Raw genomic sequence first — 16892 nt, forward strand, 5'->3', positions numbered from 1 at the left:
TTATCCTGAATTAATTCCTTATTTCTTGTTATGAGCATACGTAATTTGTTTCTTTTTTACCTTCACTAATGTTGTGCTGTGGACAGGTTTTCTTTGACGGGAAAGTCGCCAGCACTCCAGAGGGCGACGCCGCTAACGATAGCAACAAAGAAGTGAGATTTAGTTCATCCATTCATGAACGTGTCTCATAATTTAGTATGTTTTCCTCATGTTTTTAAAGCGAAACAATCAGTTTCTTGATTATTTTAATAACTGCACGATGGTTTTAATCTAATGAATGTCGTGTCTTCGGCCCTGTAAACGCTACTTAGCAGGAATATGCAAGGCCGGGGTTGTACAGGTTTTGAAGCATTTCATGGCTAATATAATGCAAAAATTGAATAGTTATATTACAAATATTGAGCACATTTATCAGTTCTTGTGATAGCATTTTTCTCTCATACTACGGACAGAATGATTTTGATAAAAGAAGGGCCTCATTTTTTTAAATTATGTCAGCTGCAATATTTATTTTTACAGATATTGCGAAACTGTTGTGATATATTGAATAACTTATGAGCAACCAGCTGAGATAGGATATACACAGCGAAAAGAAATTATGCCAAGCACGAATTACCTGACCCTTATTGATTAATAAATAATTAGTCTTTTCCATCCCTCATCACCTTTCAAAAAACGTTAATTTTCATGGTTTGTGATGACATCGCTCCTTATCATCTTTATGTTGTTATTCAGGGTGGTAAAAGATATCGCCCATTACCTCCGTTATGTTGCAGGGTGGTAACTCCGGCAAGTCTCACTACCACCCGACACTGAACCAGCACGAGTGGTACCGGCCCTCCACGGCGGCCACCTCGACCACCACTCCTGGCAGCCTCTCGTCCGCTGCTGATGGCCTCGATGTCGGCATGGCGTCCTCCAGTGGCCGGTGAGCGGCCGAAGCTACATTTAAATATTTAACATCAAATCATCAAATTCAAATATTAAATATTTTTAACGGCCACTGGCGTCCTCCAGTGGCCGGTGAGCGGCGGAAATTGCATTTAAATATTTAACATCAAATCACGAAAGTAAACAGTTAATTTTTAAATAAACTGTGCAATTGTTTAAGAACAAGCGATTGTTTCTGCTTAATGTAGAAGCTGAAGACGTAAATAGAATCGATGTGTTACTCAATAGTTGAGCGTTTTAATTTATCAGCCTGCGATAGTATCAATCTTGATCAATATCAGTGCCATCTTAGTTAATATCAATGCTATCTTGATGGAATATTCCAGCGCATATTAAAATTTTTAAGGTGAAGAGAGTTAATTTATATGTTAAAGAATCTAGACACTCTTCATAACTTGAAAACATAAGTTTTTTTACTGTTTTTGCGTGAATGAATCTTTTATCGTTACATCATACTGAAAATGTCGTTGATTTTATAGGAGTTGATGAAGGCAGAGATCAACAGTTGATCAGGATTGCAGGATATATGGCTGCAGGATTGCAGGATTTATGGCTGCAGGGTTGCAGGATATATGGCTGCAGGATTGCAGGATATATGGCTGCAGGATTGCAGGATATATGGCTGCAGGATTGCACATTTCTTGTAGGCTGGAGGCGCGTGTGGGCAGATCACGCATCTGGAAGCGCATCCTCGACCACTGCTTCGACAACTCAGACCGTCGTCAGTACGGCATGGGCGTCTCAGGCCGCCTCTTCGGCCGCTCCTTCAGACACATGAGAAACAGAGGCAGCCTGCACAGACACGATGTTAACCAGGTACTATACTTCTGTCCTTGTATTAGTTACACTAGAACTAGTGTTAGTAATTGGGCAACATATCATGATTTTAACAACTTATATGGTATAGAGAATGCAAGTCTTAGTTTATGAGACGGAAAGGTTACAGTTGCAGAGGCGCTAATGCCGTCACCCAATCCAACAGAAGGCTCGTAGCTATAATATACCAACTCTTTTTTACAATCTGATCTCTCGTCCGAGAAAGACCACGTGAACAAGACATGTGCAGACTTTACTTGAGGCATTCACGCCTTAAAAGTTCAATTTAATTTTCTTAACCGGCACTAAAAGGTTGCTGTCAGAAAGACAATTTTCCATCCACAATTTTTGTGCAGGTGAAGCACCAGCTGGACGAGATGGAAGACTACAGACCTTACTTCACGTGGTGGGTGAGTTTCGTGCAGGTTGCCGTGTTCCTGCTGTCCATCCTCTGCTATGGCATCGCCCCGTACGGCGTCAGCGTCAAGCAGCAGAGCGGGCAGGTGAGACGCCCATGCAACTTTCTGATGCCCGAGAAATTCACGTATTGCCCCTTGCTGTTTAGACTCATATTTAAAATTCAAATTTGATATACGTTTGGTTCGTGAGCATCAAAATCAAGAACAATATCAAAAAAATTTGCTATGCATACGTATTTTTCAACGAATATATGTAAGAAACTGTTTTATAACACGATAGTCTGTCCATATTAGGCGAAGCTTGATTATTATGAAAAGTCATTCATACTAGTTACCTCAATTTTGACTTTCACTCCATGCTGCCATGATTGAAAATTGATCAGTTATTGAAGCGATATGTTGCCCCGCTATTGTGTTCCTAATACCGGATGAAGAATGCATACTGCATAAACTGTGCTGAATTTTAAGTGATTGTTGTGTCAAGTTAATGAAACCAAGAACTAGAACTAAGCACTTGCTGATACCGTTTCCTTCTTTCTGGATTCAGGTGCTGATGGCAAGCTTGTCTATCCAGACTGTCGCCTATTGGGAGCCAGAGAACTTCTGGTGGGGGCCGAGAGCGGTAAGTGTTATAGGTGGCAAGTACTAAAATAAATAATACTTCTGGATACTCTTAAAATATCGCATGCAGTAAAATACTCTACAGTATTTGTAGCATTTAATATAAAATGGAGGTGTATCTAGTAAAGGCGTTCAACGATGTCATACTCATTGTCCAACTGTTGTCTGAGCTGCGCTTCATGGTCATCAGTTTGCTAACATGTAGTTGATTAATTATTCCAGTAACACTACTTAACTCTAATAATTGAACCATTTTTTCAATTCGGCTCAAATTTCGGAAATAAGAGCACATGAAAATAAGATGACCATATTTTGCAGCACTTTTACTTGCATCTAGATTCTTAAAATGAGCCATCAATTTATTCTTATTTCTTATTTAATTCATAACGCATTTCATAATTCTTTCCGCAAGTTATATCTATTTCGTTTATTAAATTTTATTGTTGTCCTCAGGCCGATCTGATCCATCTGGGCGCAAAGTTTGCGCCGTGCATGCGTAAGGACGAGAAAATTTTCCGCGACATCGAAGAGCAGAGGAGGTCGGAGCGCGAGACTGGCTGTTGCATCAGGAACGACGACTCGGGCTGCGTCCAGTCTTCCAGGAGGGAGTGTTCGGTGAGAGAATCTTCCGTATTTTTACAAATTGGTAATAAAGGAAACGCCGTCATTAAAACTTTATTCGGTAACTTATTGAATGTCTTCTTGGTAATTTACATATATATTACAGATAAAATTACCTTTGTTTTATCAGTGCGGATTCTTCAGAGCCTGACTTTCATCTACTGCTGAAATTGCAAATTTCTGCGTACCAGACTGCATGGAAATTCTTACTGAAACACTCGTAATGTTTGGTAAATTGTGCCAACTTATACTGCCATTTACCCAATAAAATTGGTTGTGAGTCTATTCCTGCTCTTTTTATTATTCTACATTAAGTCTATTTATGCCATTGTTGTTATTCTTCTGAATTAAATTCGGCATATCCTTTCACCTGTAAAATTTGAAGGTAAAATACAGTGTTTCAAATTACCAGCTAAGTAACATTTCTACACTCAGAGATGCGACCAACAATTATGCTGAGTAATATGCCATGAGCATCAAGCTTGGTAAACATCGTCGTGTCTCCATACGTTTAGCGATGTTCGTTTTTTCCGCCAAGAAAGACGCCTCGTCTTCGTGCCATTTTCTTTCTACCATTTCTTTCGACAGATGTAACGTGAACGTTTAAAAAGTGGAAGACCGAGAACTAAATTTTTCCATCTATAAACATACCGTATATATATAGAATGAAAGAAGCAATATCTCGTCAATTATTATCAGTAACATAGTAATATTGCATTAAATTTAAGTTTAACAATTTCCTTTAGCATTTGCAAATTTAATTCTTACACACCACCAAAGGAATTTACCGTTCCTATACGTACAGTAGAGGAAGAGTTTATCAACGTAGATTAACGACACATAGTTTTCTCCTTCGAAATTTTCCAAAAGTCAATACGTAGCTGACCTGAAAGTTAGTTCACCTTGTAATTGATCATATTCTCTTGTACTAGTAACATGAATTTTTCTCCCTGCCTATTACTATGTATGCCAGCTGAAGTGTTATTACAAAATTTATTTGTGATAAAAAGAAGGTAATCTACCATGTTCTTAATCGGAACATGTCGTCGTCCGAAAAATGACTTGAATTATGTCATTACCAGGACCAAAGTTGAAACTTAAGTATTTTAATATTTATTTAAAGAACGTAAAGATTTATTGAAATAACATAAACATTCATCGAAATATTCTGAATTTTTTTTTGCTTATGCCGTTTGTATTCAAGGCTCTCATTTTCCGATAAATGTCTCAACAACGGCAAAATTTCAATGTTTACGAAATTCAAATTTTCCTCACTTTCTACCGTCAACTTGCCCTTAGCCTTCCGGGAATGGAGTGGAAGCTGAATCGGTAAGAAAGCTTCATATTCTTTCATAATCATTATTATTATTATCATTATTTTACTTATTTATTTTGCCTGTTCCATGATTCTTATTCCTGTTCTCTGTTGAAATACAAGTATTTTTACACTAGACTACTGATTCCTGTATTAAAATTTGCGTCTGGTTGAATAAATTCCTTACACAAAATTTTATTTCCTTTCTAACTTATTTTTCACCGTCCTTGAATCCTTTATCTCACCAGTGAAAAATAGAAGTTTAGCTGCTGAACCCTTTCTCTCATTTAAGAGAGAACAGTTCCGCTGCTGAACCCTTTCTCTCGTATAAGAGAAAGCACTTTTTCACATGACGCTCCAAATTATTGGAACTTTATTCCTCAAGTACTACTTCGACTGATTCTACTCGTAAAAAATATGGCTCTATTTTTAACCAATAATTTTTCTCCTGAAATTCTCTAAATCGAAAAATGCTTCTTATAAAGTGTTAGCGGTAAATCGTTACATTACTATTCGTTTTCATGATTATTTTGAGGAGTCATGGTTCTGCCTACACTTACAATTTTATTTAGTTACTACGTTGAAATTTTAGATTTGCAGCAAAATCCTTATGAAGTGCAACTTAATTTGTTATTTTTCAGCTCTTTTACCTCAATTCACATGCGTCGTTTTGTGCATTCTCCTTTGTTAATATATAATTGACATCTATTGTTAAACATGCATTTATTATTGTGAATGTATATTAACAAATATGGGACTTTAATTGACATAAACACCCAATAAGGAAACGGGTATTTTTTCTAATCCAGACAAAAATAATCCAGCTACAAATATAAACTCTACTCGTCATCTAATTATTCAAATATTTAAAATACAAAGTCTTATTTATAAACTTCTTATTATGAATTGAAATGTATTACGAAATCATCTTGAGCTTATGTTGATAATATGTATATAAATTCTTATTATTATTAAATTAACGAGTAAATGTCTGCAGACACGCGTGTCCGTGTGGAAGAAATGGAGCGAGCTCGCCAAAGGCCCCAACGGCCGTCTCTCAGGCTCTGTGTGTGGCCAGGACCCTGAGTAAGTCTTGCGCTGCTGGTTAATTTTTGATTAATAATTTAAATATTTAATGATTTAATAATAACCAATGATGAAGTAATTTTGATTAAATTTTTGATTAGTAGTACAGTTGTTACAATACCGTCCTTGGTACCAGTTATTGTTATTTCTTGGCGTCCTTGTGAAGCATTTACTTGCCACTGCACAGCTACTGCAAAGAACCAGCGTCGGTGCCGCCGCACGAATGGCCTGACGACATCACGCGCTGGCCGATCTGCCGTAAGCGCACTTCTATCCAAGCGGTGCGCAAGTTCCACGCGGCCGAGCACATGGCGTGCGAGGTGATAGGCCACCCTTGCTGCATCGGCATTCATGGCGAGTGTCGCATCAGCACGCGCGAGTACTGCAACTTCGTCAGGGGATATTTCCACGAGGAAGCCACGCTCTGTTCCCAGGTACGTACATCCTACGTGCACCTGCATGCTGCATTCAATTACAAACTTGGTACAATTTGTTCAATACTCATACTGCACTCGTTTACAAACTAAGTACAAGTGTGTTCTACATACAATACACGTACATTTTGTTCAATGTAATGCCTACGTGAGTGCGCTTCCTTTAAACTATGTACGTACGTGCTCTATATTCTTTTTGTTTTGCACCGTACACAATCTACGTAAGTGCGCTACATACAACGAACATTCATTTTACTCTAAAGAGAGTTCTAGAAAATTCGTTCTTGTTTGAAGCTAACTTTGGTAATTCGTAAGTCTGTTAGCGTGGAGACCATCACGTTTTGGTTTACTGGGTAACATAAGCTCAACCTTCTAACCTTCTAGTATGTAGTACGTCAATCATAAATGTATATTATGTATCTCCCCTTTTTCAGTTCTACTTCAATCTGAATTAACTCTGACATAACTCATGCTTCACTCCAGCTTGAAATAGGCTTCACTCTGCATTTGCTCGAGCTTCGCTCTAGCTGTACTGTAGCTTCAATCAGACTGCGCAAGACTTTAATCGCGCATATGAGAATTACTTTTCCCATAAAATTTCATATATCATTAGTATGCTTAAATCGCTAGTTCATCAACCATTTAAATAAATAGCCAAGAGAGCTCACATCATCTACACTAAAAACAACTCCACAATCAGTTGGAAGAATTTATAGAACTCAGGTGCAATCAATAGTGATATTCAAATTCCAATAAAAACTGGCTCTTTGTTTGCTTTTAAATTCTTAGTTCTCCCATAAAGTCTTAAGAAAGCCAGAATAAAGTCAGAATCAGCCAAAAATAAAATGCTTCGATACTGCGCATATCGAAAATCGAATAGGACTAGAAGATGCATTAAACCAACGGACTACACGAACAATTTCTCCCGCACTCATTCTGTTGAGATGAATCGCAAGAGAAAAAAAGTTTCAGATCGAAGAAAAGCTTTTTTTCTATTTTATTACTTTTTCATATTGCTACACTTCAAATTTTATTATTGATTGAGAAGATACAATGTTATCCGCTACAATACCTCGCAAAACACACAAGGTTGAAGTAAATTTTTGGTTGCTGTGATTTATTATACTGGGAAATTTTATCCTACACATCAAGACGTGTTTGCCTCTTCGCGGCCATGAAGGCCTGCACATAGCCCACAGGCCACTAGAGGCAATTTACAGGCCGTAAATATTCTAAAGGACATTACAGAAATTCTTATTTGCTTATCAGACCAATGCCTCTCCGTCAGCCACTCAAGCCGAAGCCTCCTTAATTTTTAGATTCCTATTTTTGTTTCAACGTTATTTCTTACGTCGAACTCGTGGCTCCGGACATGACACTCAGCGGCTTTTAAGTGTGTCCTGAAACCTAAACCGAGATGGTGTGAAGAATTCTAATTGCCGTTAGCTTCTTGTGGTTTAGTTTTAGGTTTTTCTCCCGAAAATCTTCAAATATTCAAGCGGGTTCCCATGAAAGATTCTCTAATTGTTAAATTAGTTTTTGGTCGCCATCGAGTAGCCATGCCAGGCGCTCAGCTAGACGCTTATAAAGCGCATTAATTTAAAATTAGTGAAAACTTCTACGAACCCCGTAATCAATCTGCATAAAGTGGATAATTAGTAAAATTAGCAAGACCTGACTTATGAGGCTCCACTGCGAAGAATTGAATGCTGGACCTCCAAATTGACTCAGTCCACGCACATTTTTTCTGCAAAGATGATAACGTTCAAACATGCCTCCAAAGAACAAAGTCTGAAACTCTGGAGTGCATTAGATTCTTGAACCAGTAATTGGCAGCAGTAAAAATGAAATACCAAAAAGCGCTTGCTGAGAGCAGTAACACTAAATAAAAGTATAAAGAATTGTGTCTGTAAATGTGAATAACCTGAAACAAGAAATCGCGTTTGAGAGCTTCACCGCAAGCAACGCTCTCAAGCCGAGTCAGAGAAAGGAGCGAAGTAAGATAGGCTAGAACCTTCCTCAATGCTTTTTATCACTAAATCGATCTAAATAAAATCATTGGAAAATCAACCTCAGGAAGGAAACGATAGGCGTGGACAGAAGTAGTCTACAGGATTGAAAAAGCTGAACGATTAGCGTCAAAAAGGGGAAGGTTTTATAGGAAAGAAGAGGCTTACAGGAATTCAAAAGCTAATCAAATTACGCCAGATTGTTGGTGGATCAAGCGCTCACACCGGAATCAAATGTAAAACTTCTAATGATTAACGGCAAGAAGGGCATGTGATTGTGGCGGATAAATCTTCAGGAGATAAATGATTGGGGTTCGTCGACACGGACTTAGATGGCTGGAAGTTAAATAAAAAATTTCTTTGCTGGTGTTTTGCAGTTTCGGTTTTTATGTAAATGCACCTTTAACTATATTGCTATTTAGATACATCTTGAATTCTGAATGCATTTGACGATTGGGTGTTCTTATTGGAATTTCATGTTCAAAGAGAAGTTTAATGAAAGTAACAGAAATATGTTTTAAAATAAAATTTGTTTCACTTTGGAATCAATGATTAAAAATATGTATTTAATTGTGAAGGAAACGTTTGGAAACGAATCACAAAACGTTTAATGAATGGTCCGAAGCTTTATTTTCGTTCAATATACTAGCTGGTAGTTCTTCTGAATCGTCGCGTAATGGATTAGTCAATATCTGAAATGAAAAAAAGGCACTGTGAGAATTTAAAGTGATCTGTAAAAATGTTAAAAAGCTTACCAAAATTTGCTCAGGGGCTTGCACAAGAACAATTATTCATAATTATTGCATTAGTTTTGAAAACTTCAATTGTATATTCGTAATACTTATTTCAATATTATTTTTTTTATTTCATTGTGCGCCCAAGATTATAACAAGTATTATGGAATGTTTCGTTACATTCGAGGTAACAGCCCGTATTATGGAATTAATGTTTCGTTGCATTCGAGGTAACAGCCCGTATTATGGAGTGTTTCGTTACATTCGAGGTAACAGCCCGTATTATGGAATTAATGTTTCGTTACATTCGAGGTAACAGCCCGTATTATGTATGGAGTGTTTCGTTACATTCGAGGTAACAGCCCGTATTAAGAAGGGCTGCAATACGCTCACGGTAGCGGCCCGTATTAAGCATTACTGTTGTTCGCAGGTGTCTTGCATGAACAACGTGTGCGGTATGGTACCTTTTCACAGTCCCGATCATCCAGATCAATTCTACAGACTCTGGACTTCGCTTTTTATACACGCCGGGTGAGTATCGCTGGTATCTCAAAATCAAATTAACTTTTCATGATAGGTAATTTGACTTTCAAGTTGTTCTGTAGCTAAATTAACTATTATATTTACAGCGATTATTACTCTTTCGGAATAATTCTAACGTTTAAAGAACGGCTGTTGATTTCATTTTAATTTCATAAGAACAATGGACAGGTTAGTATTAAATTATTAATTACCAACTGAGGCTTAATTATATTGACAACGGAACACATAATTTGTTCAAGTTCAATACCATTGTTATTACCTTCAAGTCTTAACCAGGGACAATTTATTTAATTGAAATGCAGGTTTCCTGTAAATAAAGTTTAAGAGTCAACTAATCGTTTCATTCGCTATAAATGGCTGTCCTCGCACTGTACGTAATAAATAACATTACCAAGTTTACTTAAAAGTTAGTTTTTCACGACTTGATGTTCTTCATTTTCGTTGGTAATGTCTACAATTGCATATTTTTCAATTTTTCGATGATAGAGAACATACCGAGAGAGTTGTCTTAAACTCGCGTAAAATGTAATACATGCGAATCAGAATAATTTCGCGGTTTATCTAGAATCATCTTTTGATGGTCTTAAATAAGCAAAAGGAAGGAGCAAATCTCTTCCGCAACTGATCATTGACGCCTATTTTAAGAGAAGGTTCAGTTTAAAATTTATTTACGTCGTCATTTTGAACTGGGCAAATATGTTGTAATCAGTTGAGTTGTTTTCTCAATGTTATTTTCCTAAATTCAGACTGAGCATTATCGATTCACGAATATCAATCCTCAATTACACGACGATTAATCCTCAATTATTAACTTGTTTCGTTTGTTTGTTGTCATTGAATTAGTCAGCATTCAAAGAACTGCTGAGTGAAAGAAAGAACATGAAATATTAACTCTCTTTGCGGAGGCTCAGTGGCCATCCATGTGGCTAAAATGACAATTTATTGTCCCGTTGCAGAGTGTTCCACCTCGCCATCACCTTATTTCTTCAATTTTTCTGCATGAGAGACCTGGAGAAGCTCGCTGGTCCAGTGCGTATCGGCCTGATTTACATCATCTCGGGCATCGCTGGTAATTTAGCTTCAGCTATTTTCGTGCCCTATAGAGCAGAAGTAGGACCGTCTGGATCCCAGTTCGGGCTTCTTGCTTGTCTTTTCGTCGAAGTAATCAATTGTTGGCCGCTCATAAGACATCCTTGGTCGGCCTTGGGACGGCTTGTGGGCTTGACAGGAGCCCTCTTCCTCATAGGACTACTGCCGTGGGTAGACAACTACGCACACATCTTCGGTTTCATCTTCGGCTTCCTGTTGTCGTACGCGCTTCTGCCGTTCGTATCGTTCGGTCCCTACGACAGGCGGCGTAAAGTGCTCCTAATCTGGGTCTGCCTGTTAGCTGTGCTCGTTATGCTAAGCGCCCTCATCATATTGTTTTACGTTACACCAATTTACGAGTGTAAAATATGTGAATATCTCAACTGCATACCCTTAACCTCTGAACTGTGCGCTGAGCAAAACATCAACTTCAATAGAAAGCACCATAACTTGATATGAAACGAGAACGACCCGTTCATTTTTCTCTTACCTTTAGATTACCGTAAATAGGTTGTGGCTACCACTTTTCAGGCCTAGAATATTGCAATTTTGAGCTTTAATTTAACGGCAATCTCTATTACGTGGCTGTCGGATGAATGAAAGCATTATTGCATGCGAATGATCTTTATTAATTGTGAATGATATGCAGTTCTGACGCAAAACATCAGGAAATAACCGAAGTAATTTATTCTAAAACAGCTCCATTCGCTCAGCACGAGCTCGAATATCTCATAGGCTTGATCAAATGGTAGCGTCAACGTGTTTGGGGTGTAGGTATCGCATTGTACAACTTTATCAATTTAGTCTGTGTAAAGTATCTTCCACTAAGAAACAAAATTGTTTAGTGTAAACAAAATTTTATTGAATGGGAAAAGGTAATAAAGAAGAATTCTAGTTCATTCTCCAGAGCAAGATTCGATTGTAATAAATTTTCCACTAGATCATCCATCACACTGTTCTTGCCAATAGTTGAAATGTTGAATCCTGTACTGAATAATTATAAATTCCACATAATGATCTTAATAATACGATCTTGGGTTTAATCTCATTAATAATAATCACCGGAGCTTTAAAATATTGGGAAGATACTTTGCTGCATGCAAGTGATAAGATCGTCGCCTTTTGTGTGAAAAGAGACCTTAACTAATATTATACATGCTCAATAAATACTTCACACGGCTGCTTTTATCTCATAGTCGTCAGGGATTTTCTGAACTGTTGTTTGGAGGGGAGAAATGAACATAAATTGCTGTCAAGTTGTGCGCATTGCGGAGAAAAAGTTTCAAGTTGACGTATTTCGTTATCAAAGTTGATCGGTCGGCATTTGGAATGTTTTTGTGTTTCGAATTTCGGTGTGAAGGAATTTGCGATTTTTAAAATAAATACAATAAGAAAATTTATTTCAATATTAATTTTTTATGTATTTCTGAACGGTGGCATTATCAAAAGGGCATCGAATACAACTCTTTCAATAAAAAATCTTGAACTAACCACAGAGTTCCTGAAGAAAGTGATTATCTCAATTCATTACATTAAATGAGTGTAATGGTTTCTCCGCCAGAGGCAAATAATTTAATTGCGTTGAAGTAATCAGTGTGAAAAGAATGCGAACGTCTTGATGTGGAGGTGATGTGTAGACGTCTATTGAAGTTGATGTCCTGCCCTCAGGGCCAGGTATACCTTTTTGTGTGTAGCGTTCCATTGTTCCATGCATCATCGTGACGTCTCATCAGACAAATCCTGAACTTGCATCAGAATATATCAGGTGAATCAACGACTCAATATTCCCGATCCTAAAACTTGACTTCCCTAAAGATGTTACGAGATACCGAATGACTTGTGTTTTATATTTATGAACTCTTTGCTTTGATTTAATTCGACTAATTTGCATTTCAAGTTCTACTTTCATTCCTATTTATCTACTTTGTAATGAATTTCTTTCTTTCGATTAATGTAACTTTGTTGTAGTCATGTACTTGATTGAAGCTCATTCCATCGAATGCCGTTTCATTGAGACACTTATTCTTTCTAATTCATCTAGTGAGCCAAAACATTTTTTCAAACAAAGGTTCCACTATGATATATACAGGATAAGCAATTTTCTTTAAGGTCATTGCATCCTGTGTGCTCATATATGGAAGAAATAATTAAATTGCTTCACTATACTTGTACGGTAGCGGTAACTAGCTAGGTGCAAGGCCTGATTCTAACTAAGTTGGCAGATTCCTGCTGACCATATTTGCACTCAGTTTTCAGCAGGAATATATCTCAACCAAACATCGAGTGCACAAACCATAAAACAAGTAAATTTTGGAGATGTTTGTTAAAAACTAGCCGAATTATCTCACGCCATTGGTTCCATGTTTGAAGCTCAAATGTTAATGTAATTAATTTTTAATGTCTTATTATGCATATAACATTTTTTGTTAGTATGAATTATTTTAAGTTGAGCTGCTTTCTATGTTTTTAGTGAAACGAAAAGTTGACATGTTGAGTTGACCGCAAATGTCTTTTAAATACCTACTAAAACGTGACGTTTCTCGAAATGAAAGGTTGTGCAATCGCTTTATTTATTTTAATGTTTACCAAACGAGTCGCCTGTGTTTTGTAGCGCAATAAGAATTTGATGTTATGTTTTCGGTTAGAAATGCAATGCAAAGTTAAAAGGTATAAGTAAAGTCGAGTTTAAAGTGGTTGTCAAGATGAGACTTGCCGTGTTAAACTAGTAAATTGACAAACCAAGTTTGTATCATCATAGTTAATTGTTTTTTAAGATACTTTGAACTCAATTTCTTTAGAAATTGAACCAAATTTCGAAATTATCTCAATATTTCCTCATCGGTTTAAGCTCGATGAAAGAACCATCCAAAATTCCTCAATCGTTCCCTTTTTTTTTTTTGAGGCTAAGTTTCTAACTGTTCTTGCAGTTATTTGTCATCTTTGATTTTCAAGTGACGGAATTTCTTATGGACAAGAATCTCACTGCATTAGCTCTTCCATTTCAACTCCGAAGCAACTTTTATTTTTTCGGAGGAGTCGATGGCTCAGGAGCGGTCAGGTAACTCATCTTCCATGGCTTCGAGAAAATATTGATATTCGACCTCCCTGTCACAAAATATGTCTGTATGTGTATGTAAAGTTCATCTTCGTATAGTGTTCATCCCACTCACCGAATCATTCAACTTATATGAAACTTGTATGTATTTAATCTAGTGTAAATAACGTAAGTTAGTCACTTGGTTGGTCCGATGTTTTTTGATAACCTATTAATATTATCATCACTATTATTAATACTATTATTTGGCAGTAAGAAGCGTGTCGGTGTGATCCTCTTAGCTTACGCGTATTGCGAAGTGAACTAAAATAAGCTGTAGGGTAAACCAATCGTCGCCCTAGTCCCCTTATTCTTCCTCAATAAACGTAGCATCTCAACTGACACTTGATCTCTCAGAATCACCGCCATATCCTTCTCATTCTGCGTTCCACCGCCTCACTTTTTCTTTTGTCTACTTTCGCCCTTAAATTATTTTATGTAGAAAATACTCGTACGATTCATGAATGTTAATTTTTTCATAGTTGTAGCATCCCTGTACGATTTTGTACTTGCATAGTGTCTTTCCCAAATGGAAGGAAGGACAGAGCGGTAAAGTTCGTGTCTTTTGTGGCATCTAGCCATGGCAAAACATAGCGATTCCGAGATTAAAATTTAGCGAGTACTCAGAAAACATCTCCTAAAATCCCTATACCGAAAATACTCTAAATTTGTAATTAATTTTTTACTAGTTTGTTTCGCCCACGTTCTCAAGGGGGAACGTATGAGAAACAATGAAATTATTTTTGCTGTACGTTGTGCTCAATATACTTGGTGTACATGTTTGTTTGCGCTTATAAAGAAGAAGCTTTTTTATGTGCTACATCACTGATCATTGATTAATTCGGCAATCGGTATCCTCGAGATTTATTCTAACAGTAAAACAAACATACCTGACCCGTTGACAATATTTAGTGTCACACGAAACTGTAGAACTCGCAGCCAACTCTACCTAAATATTCAATTTATTACTTTCAACATTTTTTCATTCATTTAAGATTTATGAAAAATTGGACTTGATTGTTAAGGCAGGCAACCTCTACGATCAATGATGAACTGTGAGGCGGAGAAATGGCGACACTTCATTGAACATTGGCTGATTAATCTGTAGTGGCCGTCTCGTGTAGCATTACCAGAGTTTGGCAAAATCTGTAATTTTATATAAGCTTTGTTGAAAAGTACGTTTTTTGAACAATTTCCTCATTGTTTTTTGAACTTTAAAATTAAACTCGGTAAAAAATAAAAGTGTTGATACAATATACTCTCAAGTCTACATAACTTGCATTAGAATTCGCGAACCGATATTACTTTGTTAATGAAAGTGTTTCAGTAGCAGTGTTCCAAAGTATAGAAGTTGAAGTTTGTTATTCCATAAAAGTTTTACCGGCAGTTGTGGTTCCTTGAAACGATCGTCTTTCAATATACAGAAGCATTCATCGATACCCACTGCACTCTCACGTTTCCATAGAGGTAATACCACGTTTTCATTTATATAATACTATTATTACTTTCAATCAGTTATCGTGATAATTAAATGACAAGCTCAATGAAGATGATTAAATGAGATTAGAGTTGCGATAAAACTTCTTTTCTGTCTGTTCTCGTTGGGAAGAACTATTTATCCTGCAAATCGCATTCCACAGCCTGCATGCAATTCGCCCGTTATTTAGAATTAATAAAATATGATGTAAGGGAAATATCTCCTGAGATTTTTCCTCGACGAAGTTTCCATGAATTTTGAAACTCTTGGGATTTTCTGGCCTCTAGTCGCTTCTAGGTGCCGTTAGAATAAATTTGTGCCAATTCGATCTCATAAGTACTTGCTTGCCCATTGCAATTGATACATTTCACGAAATCATTTTATTTGTGAAGCCTAAACTCGCTGTTGCTGTAGAGTTGAATTTTCGCGTACAGTATTAAGACCGGAATAATTACAAGAGCGTTCCGCACTGGGTAGGACCCTTAGAAAGTTACGTACGCTCATTCAAATACTGCCAGTCTGACGGTCGAAAAAAGTGATGAACGTTATCGTGAATGCGTTATGCTATTTTGAAAATCCTTCACTTTTATTGAAGTTGATACGATCAAAGAAAATAATTTTGATTAATGTCCTGAATCATTTACGCTGTTACATTCAGATTCATACGATTGCAGAAAAAAAAATTCTTCCAATACGATTCAAATTCAATGATAGATCGAAGCACAATAATCAGTGCTTCAAGTAATTTCTTTTCTTACATTTCGAAAATAAAAATCTTTTTAAACATCTTGTATCATCTATCAAATCGCGTTAATATAAATAAATAGTGCTAGAATTCGTTATGAAAATGCTACATTTCAGCACCATTAAATATGACGAGGAAAGATAGGCGGGCATGAAGCCACATATTGAGTGATTCTCTTTCCGAATTAAAGTTGAACGATTTCCTCGGATAGCATCTTATACAACTAGCCTATGCAAGCGCACTGTTAATATTCGAAAAGTTGAGTAGCAGTTGAGCATCAAAGTAGCACAAATTATATCATCACAAACTTTCAAATTATCATTCGTAGCTCCAAATTCTTCAAGCGATTCTCAATCTCTATTCAATAAATATCCATTAAATGGACGGTTTATCATCAAAGTGTGTTACGACAAACTTGAAATTTGTAGCGCTCGTCGAACGAAACCACCAACTTTCATAAATTTCATGTCAACAGCGGATCTCGGTAAACTATACGTATTATTAAGGTGGAAATTTTAAACCTTTACCTACATTCCATTTGTGAGGCGGTTATATGTTCGTTCATTTGTTGTATAAAGAAGGCATGAGTGACATGATTTTTGTAATGAACCAATTACCGATGATATTTAACATGTATAGAAATAAATACTGTGAAAATCCCCGACATAGATTTTTATGAAAACGGGGGTCGAACATTTGTGTACTAATAAATCATGGAATGATACAATTGTTTTGTCATCCTGCTAAATCTATGAAACTTTTAGGAAGATCTCGACAGACAAGAGATAACCTTACAAAATTAAGCCGACAATGAACGCAATCAGCAAATGACTAGTAAGAAGTTATTTTAAATAACAACTTTTTTCAGGGTTGCCTTCATGGTTAATTCCTTAATGGTCGTGTTTTATGTTGTATTCATTAAGCACAAAATGTGATCG

At 36.7% G+C, this 16892-nt stretch overlaps 1 protein-coding gene across 3 annotated transcripts in view; it reads left to right on the forward strand.

The window, feature by feature from the left end:
- LOC108670150 (inactive rhomboid protein 1) overlaps positions 1–16678 on the forward strand; it is a 55383-nt gene extending 38705 nt beyond the window's left edge. For 2 of the 3 annotated variants that reach the window (XM_018157604.2, XM_047880832.1), the window contains 11 exons: positions 87–152; positions 777–928; positions 1599–1767; positions 2124–2270; positions 2734–2808; positions 3261–3422; positions 4728–4757; positions 5741–5829; positions 6017–6263; positions 9437–9537; positions 10506–16678. In XM_018157604.2, coding sequence (XP_018013093.2) covers positions 87–152; positions 777–928; positions 1599–1767; positions 2124–2270; positions 2734–2808; positions 3261–3422; positions 4728–4757; positions 5741–5829; positions 6017–6263; positions 9437–9537; positions 10506–11097 — 1830 coding nt within the window. In that variant the 3' untranslated portion in view covers positions 11098–16678. The remainder of the gene's footprint in view (positions 1–86; positions 153–776; positions 929–1598; positions 1768–2123; positions 2271–2733; positions 2809–3260; positions 3423–4727; positions 4758–5740; positions 5830–6016; positions 6264–9436; positions 9538–10505) is intronic. The other variant, XM_047880831.1, reaches the window with a different exon arrangement.
- The last annotated feature ends 214 nt before the right edge of the window (positions 16679–16892 follow it).

The sequence above is a fragment of the Hyalella azteca genome, unplaced genomic scaffold (genome assembly GCF_000764305.2).
Source record: "Hyalella azteca isolate HAZT.00-mixed unplaced genomic scaffold, Hazt_2.0.2 contig6416, whole genome shotgun sequence".
Lineage (NCBI taxonomy): Eukaryota > Metazoa > Arthropoda > Malacostraca > Amphipoda > Hyalellidae > Hyalella > Hyalella azteca.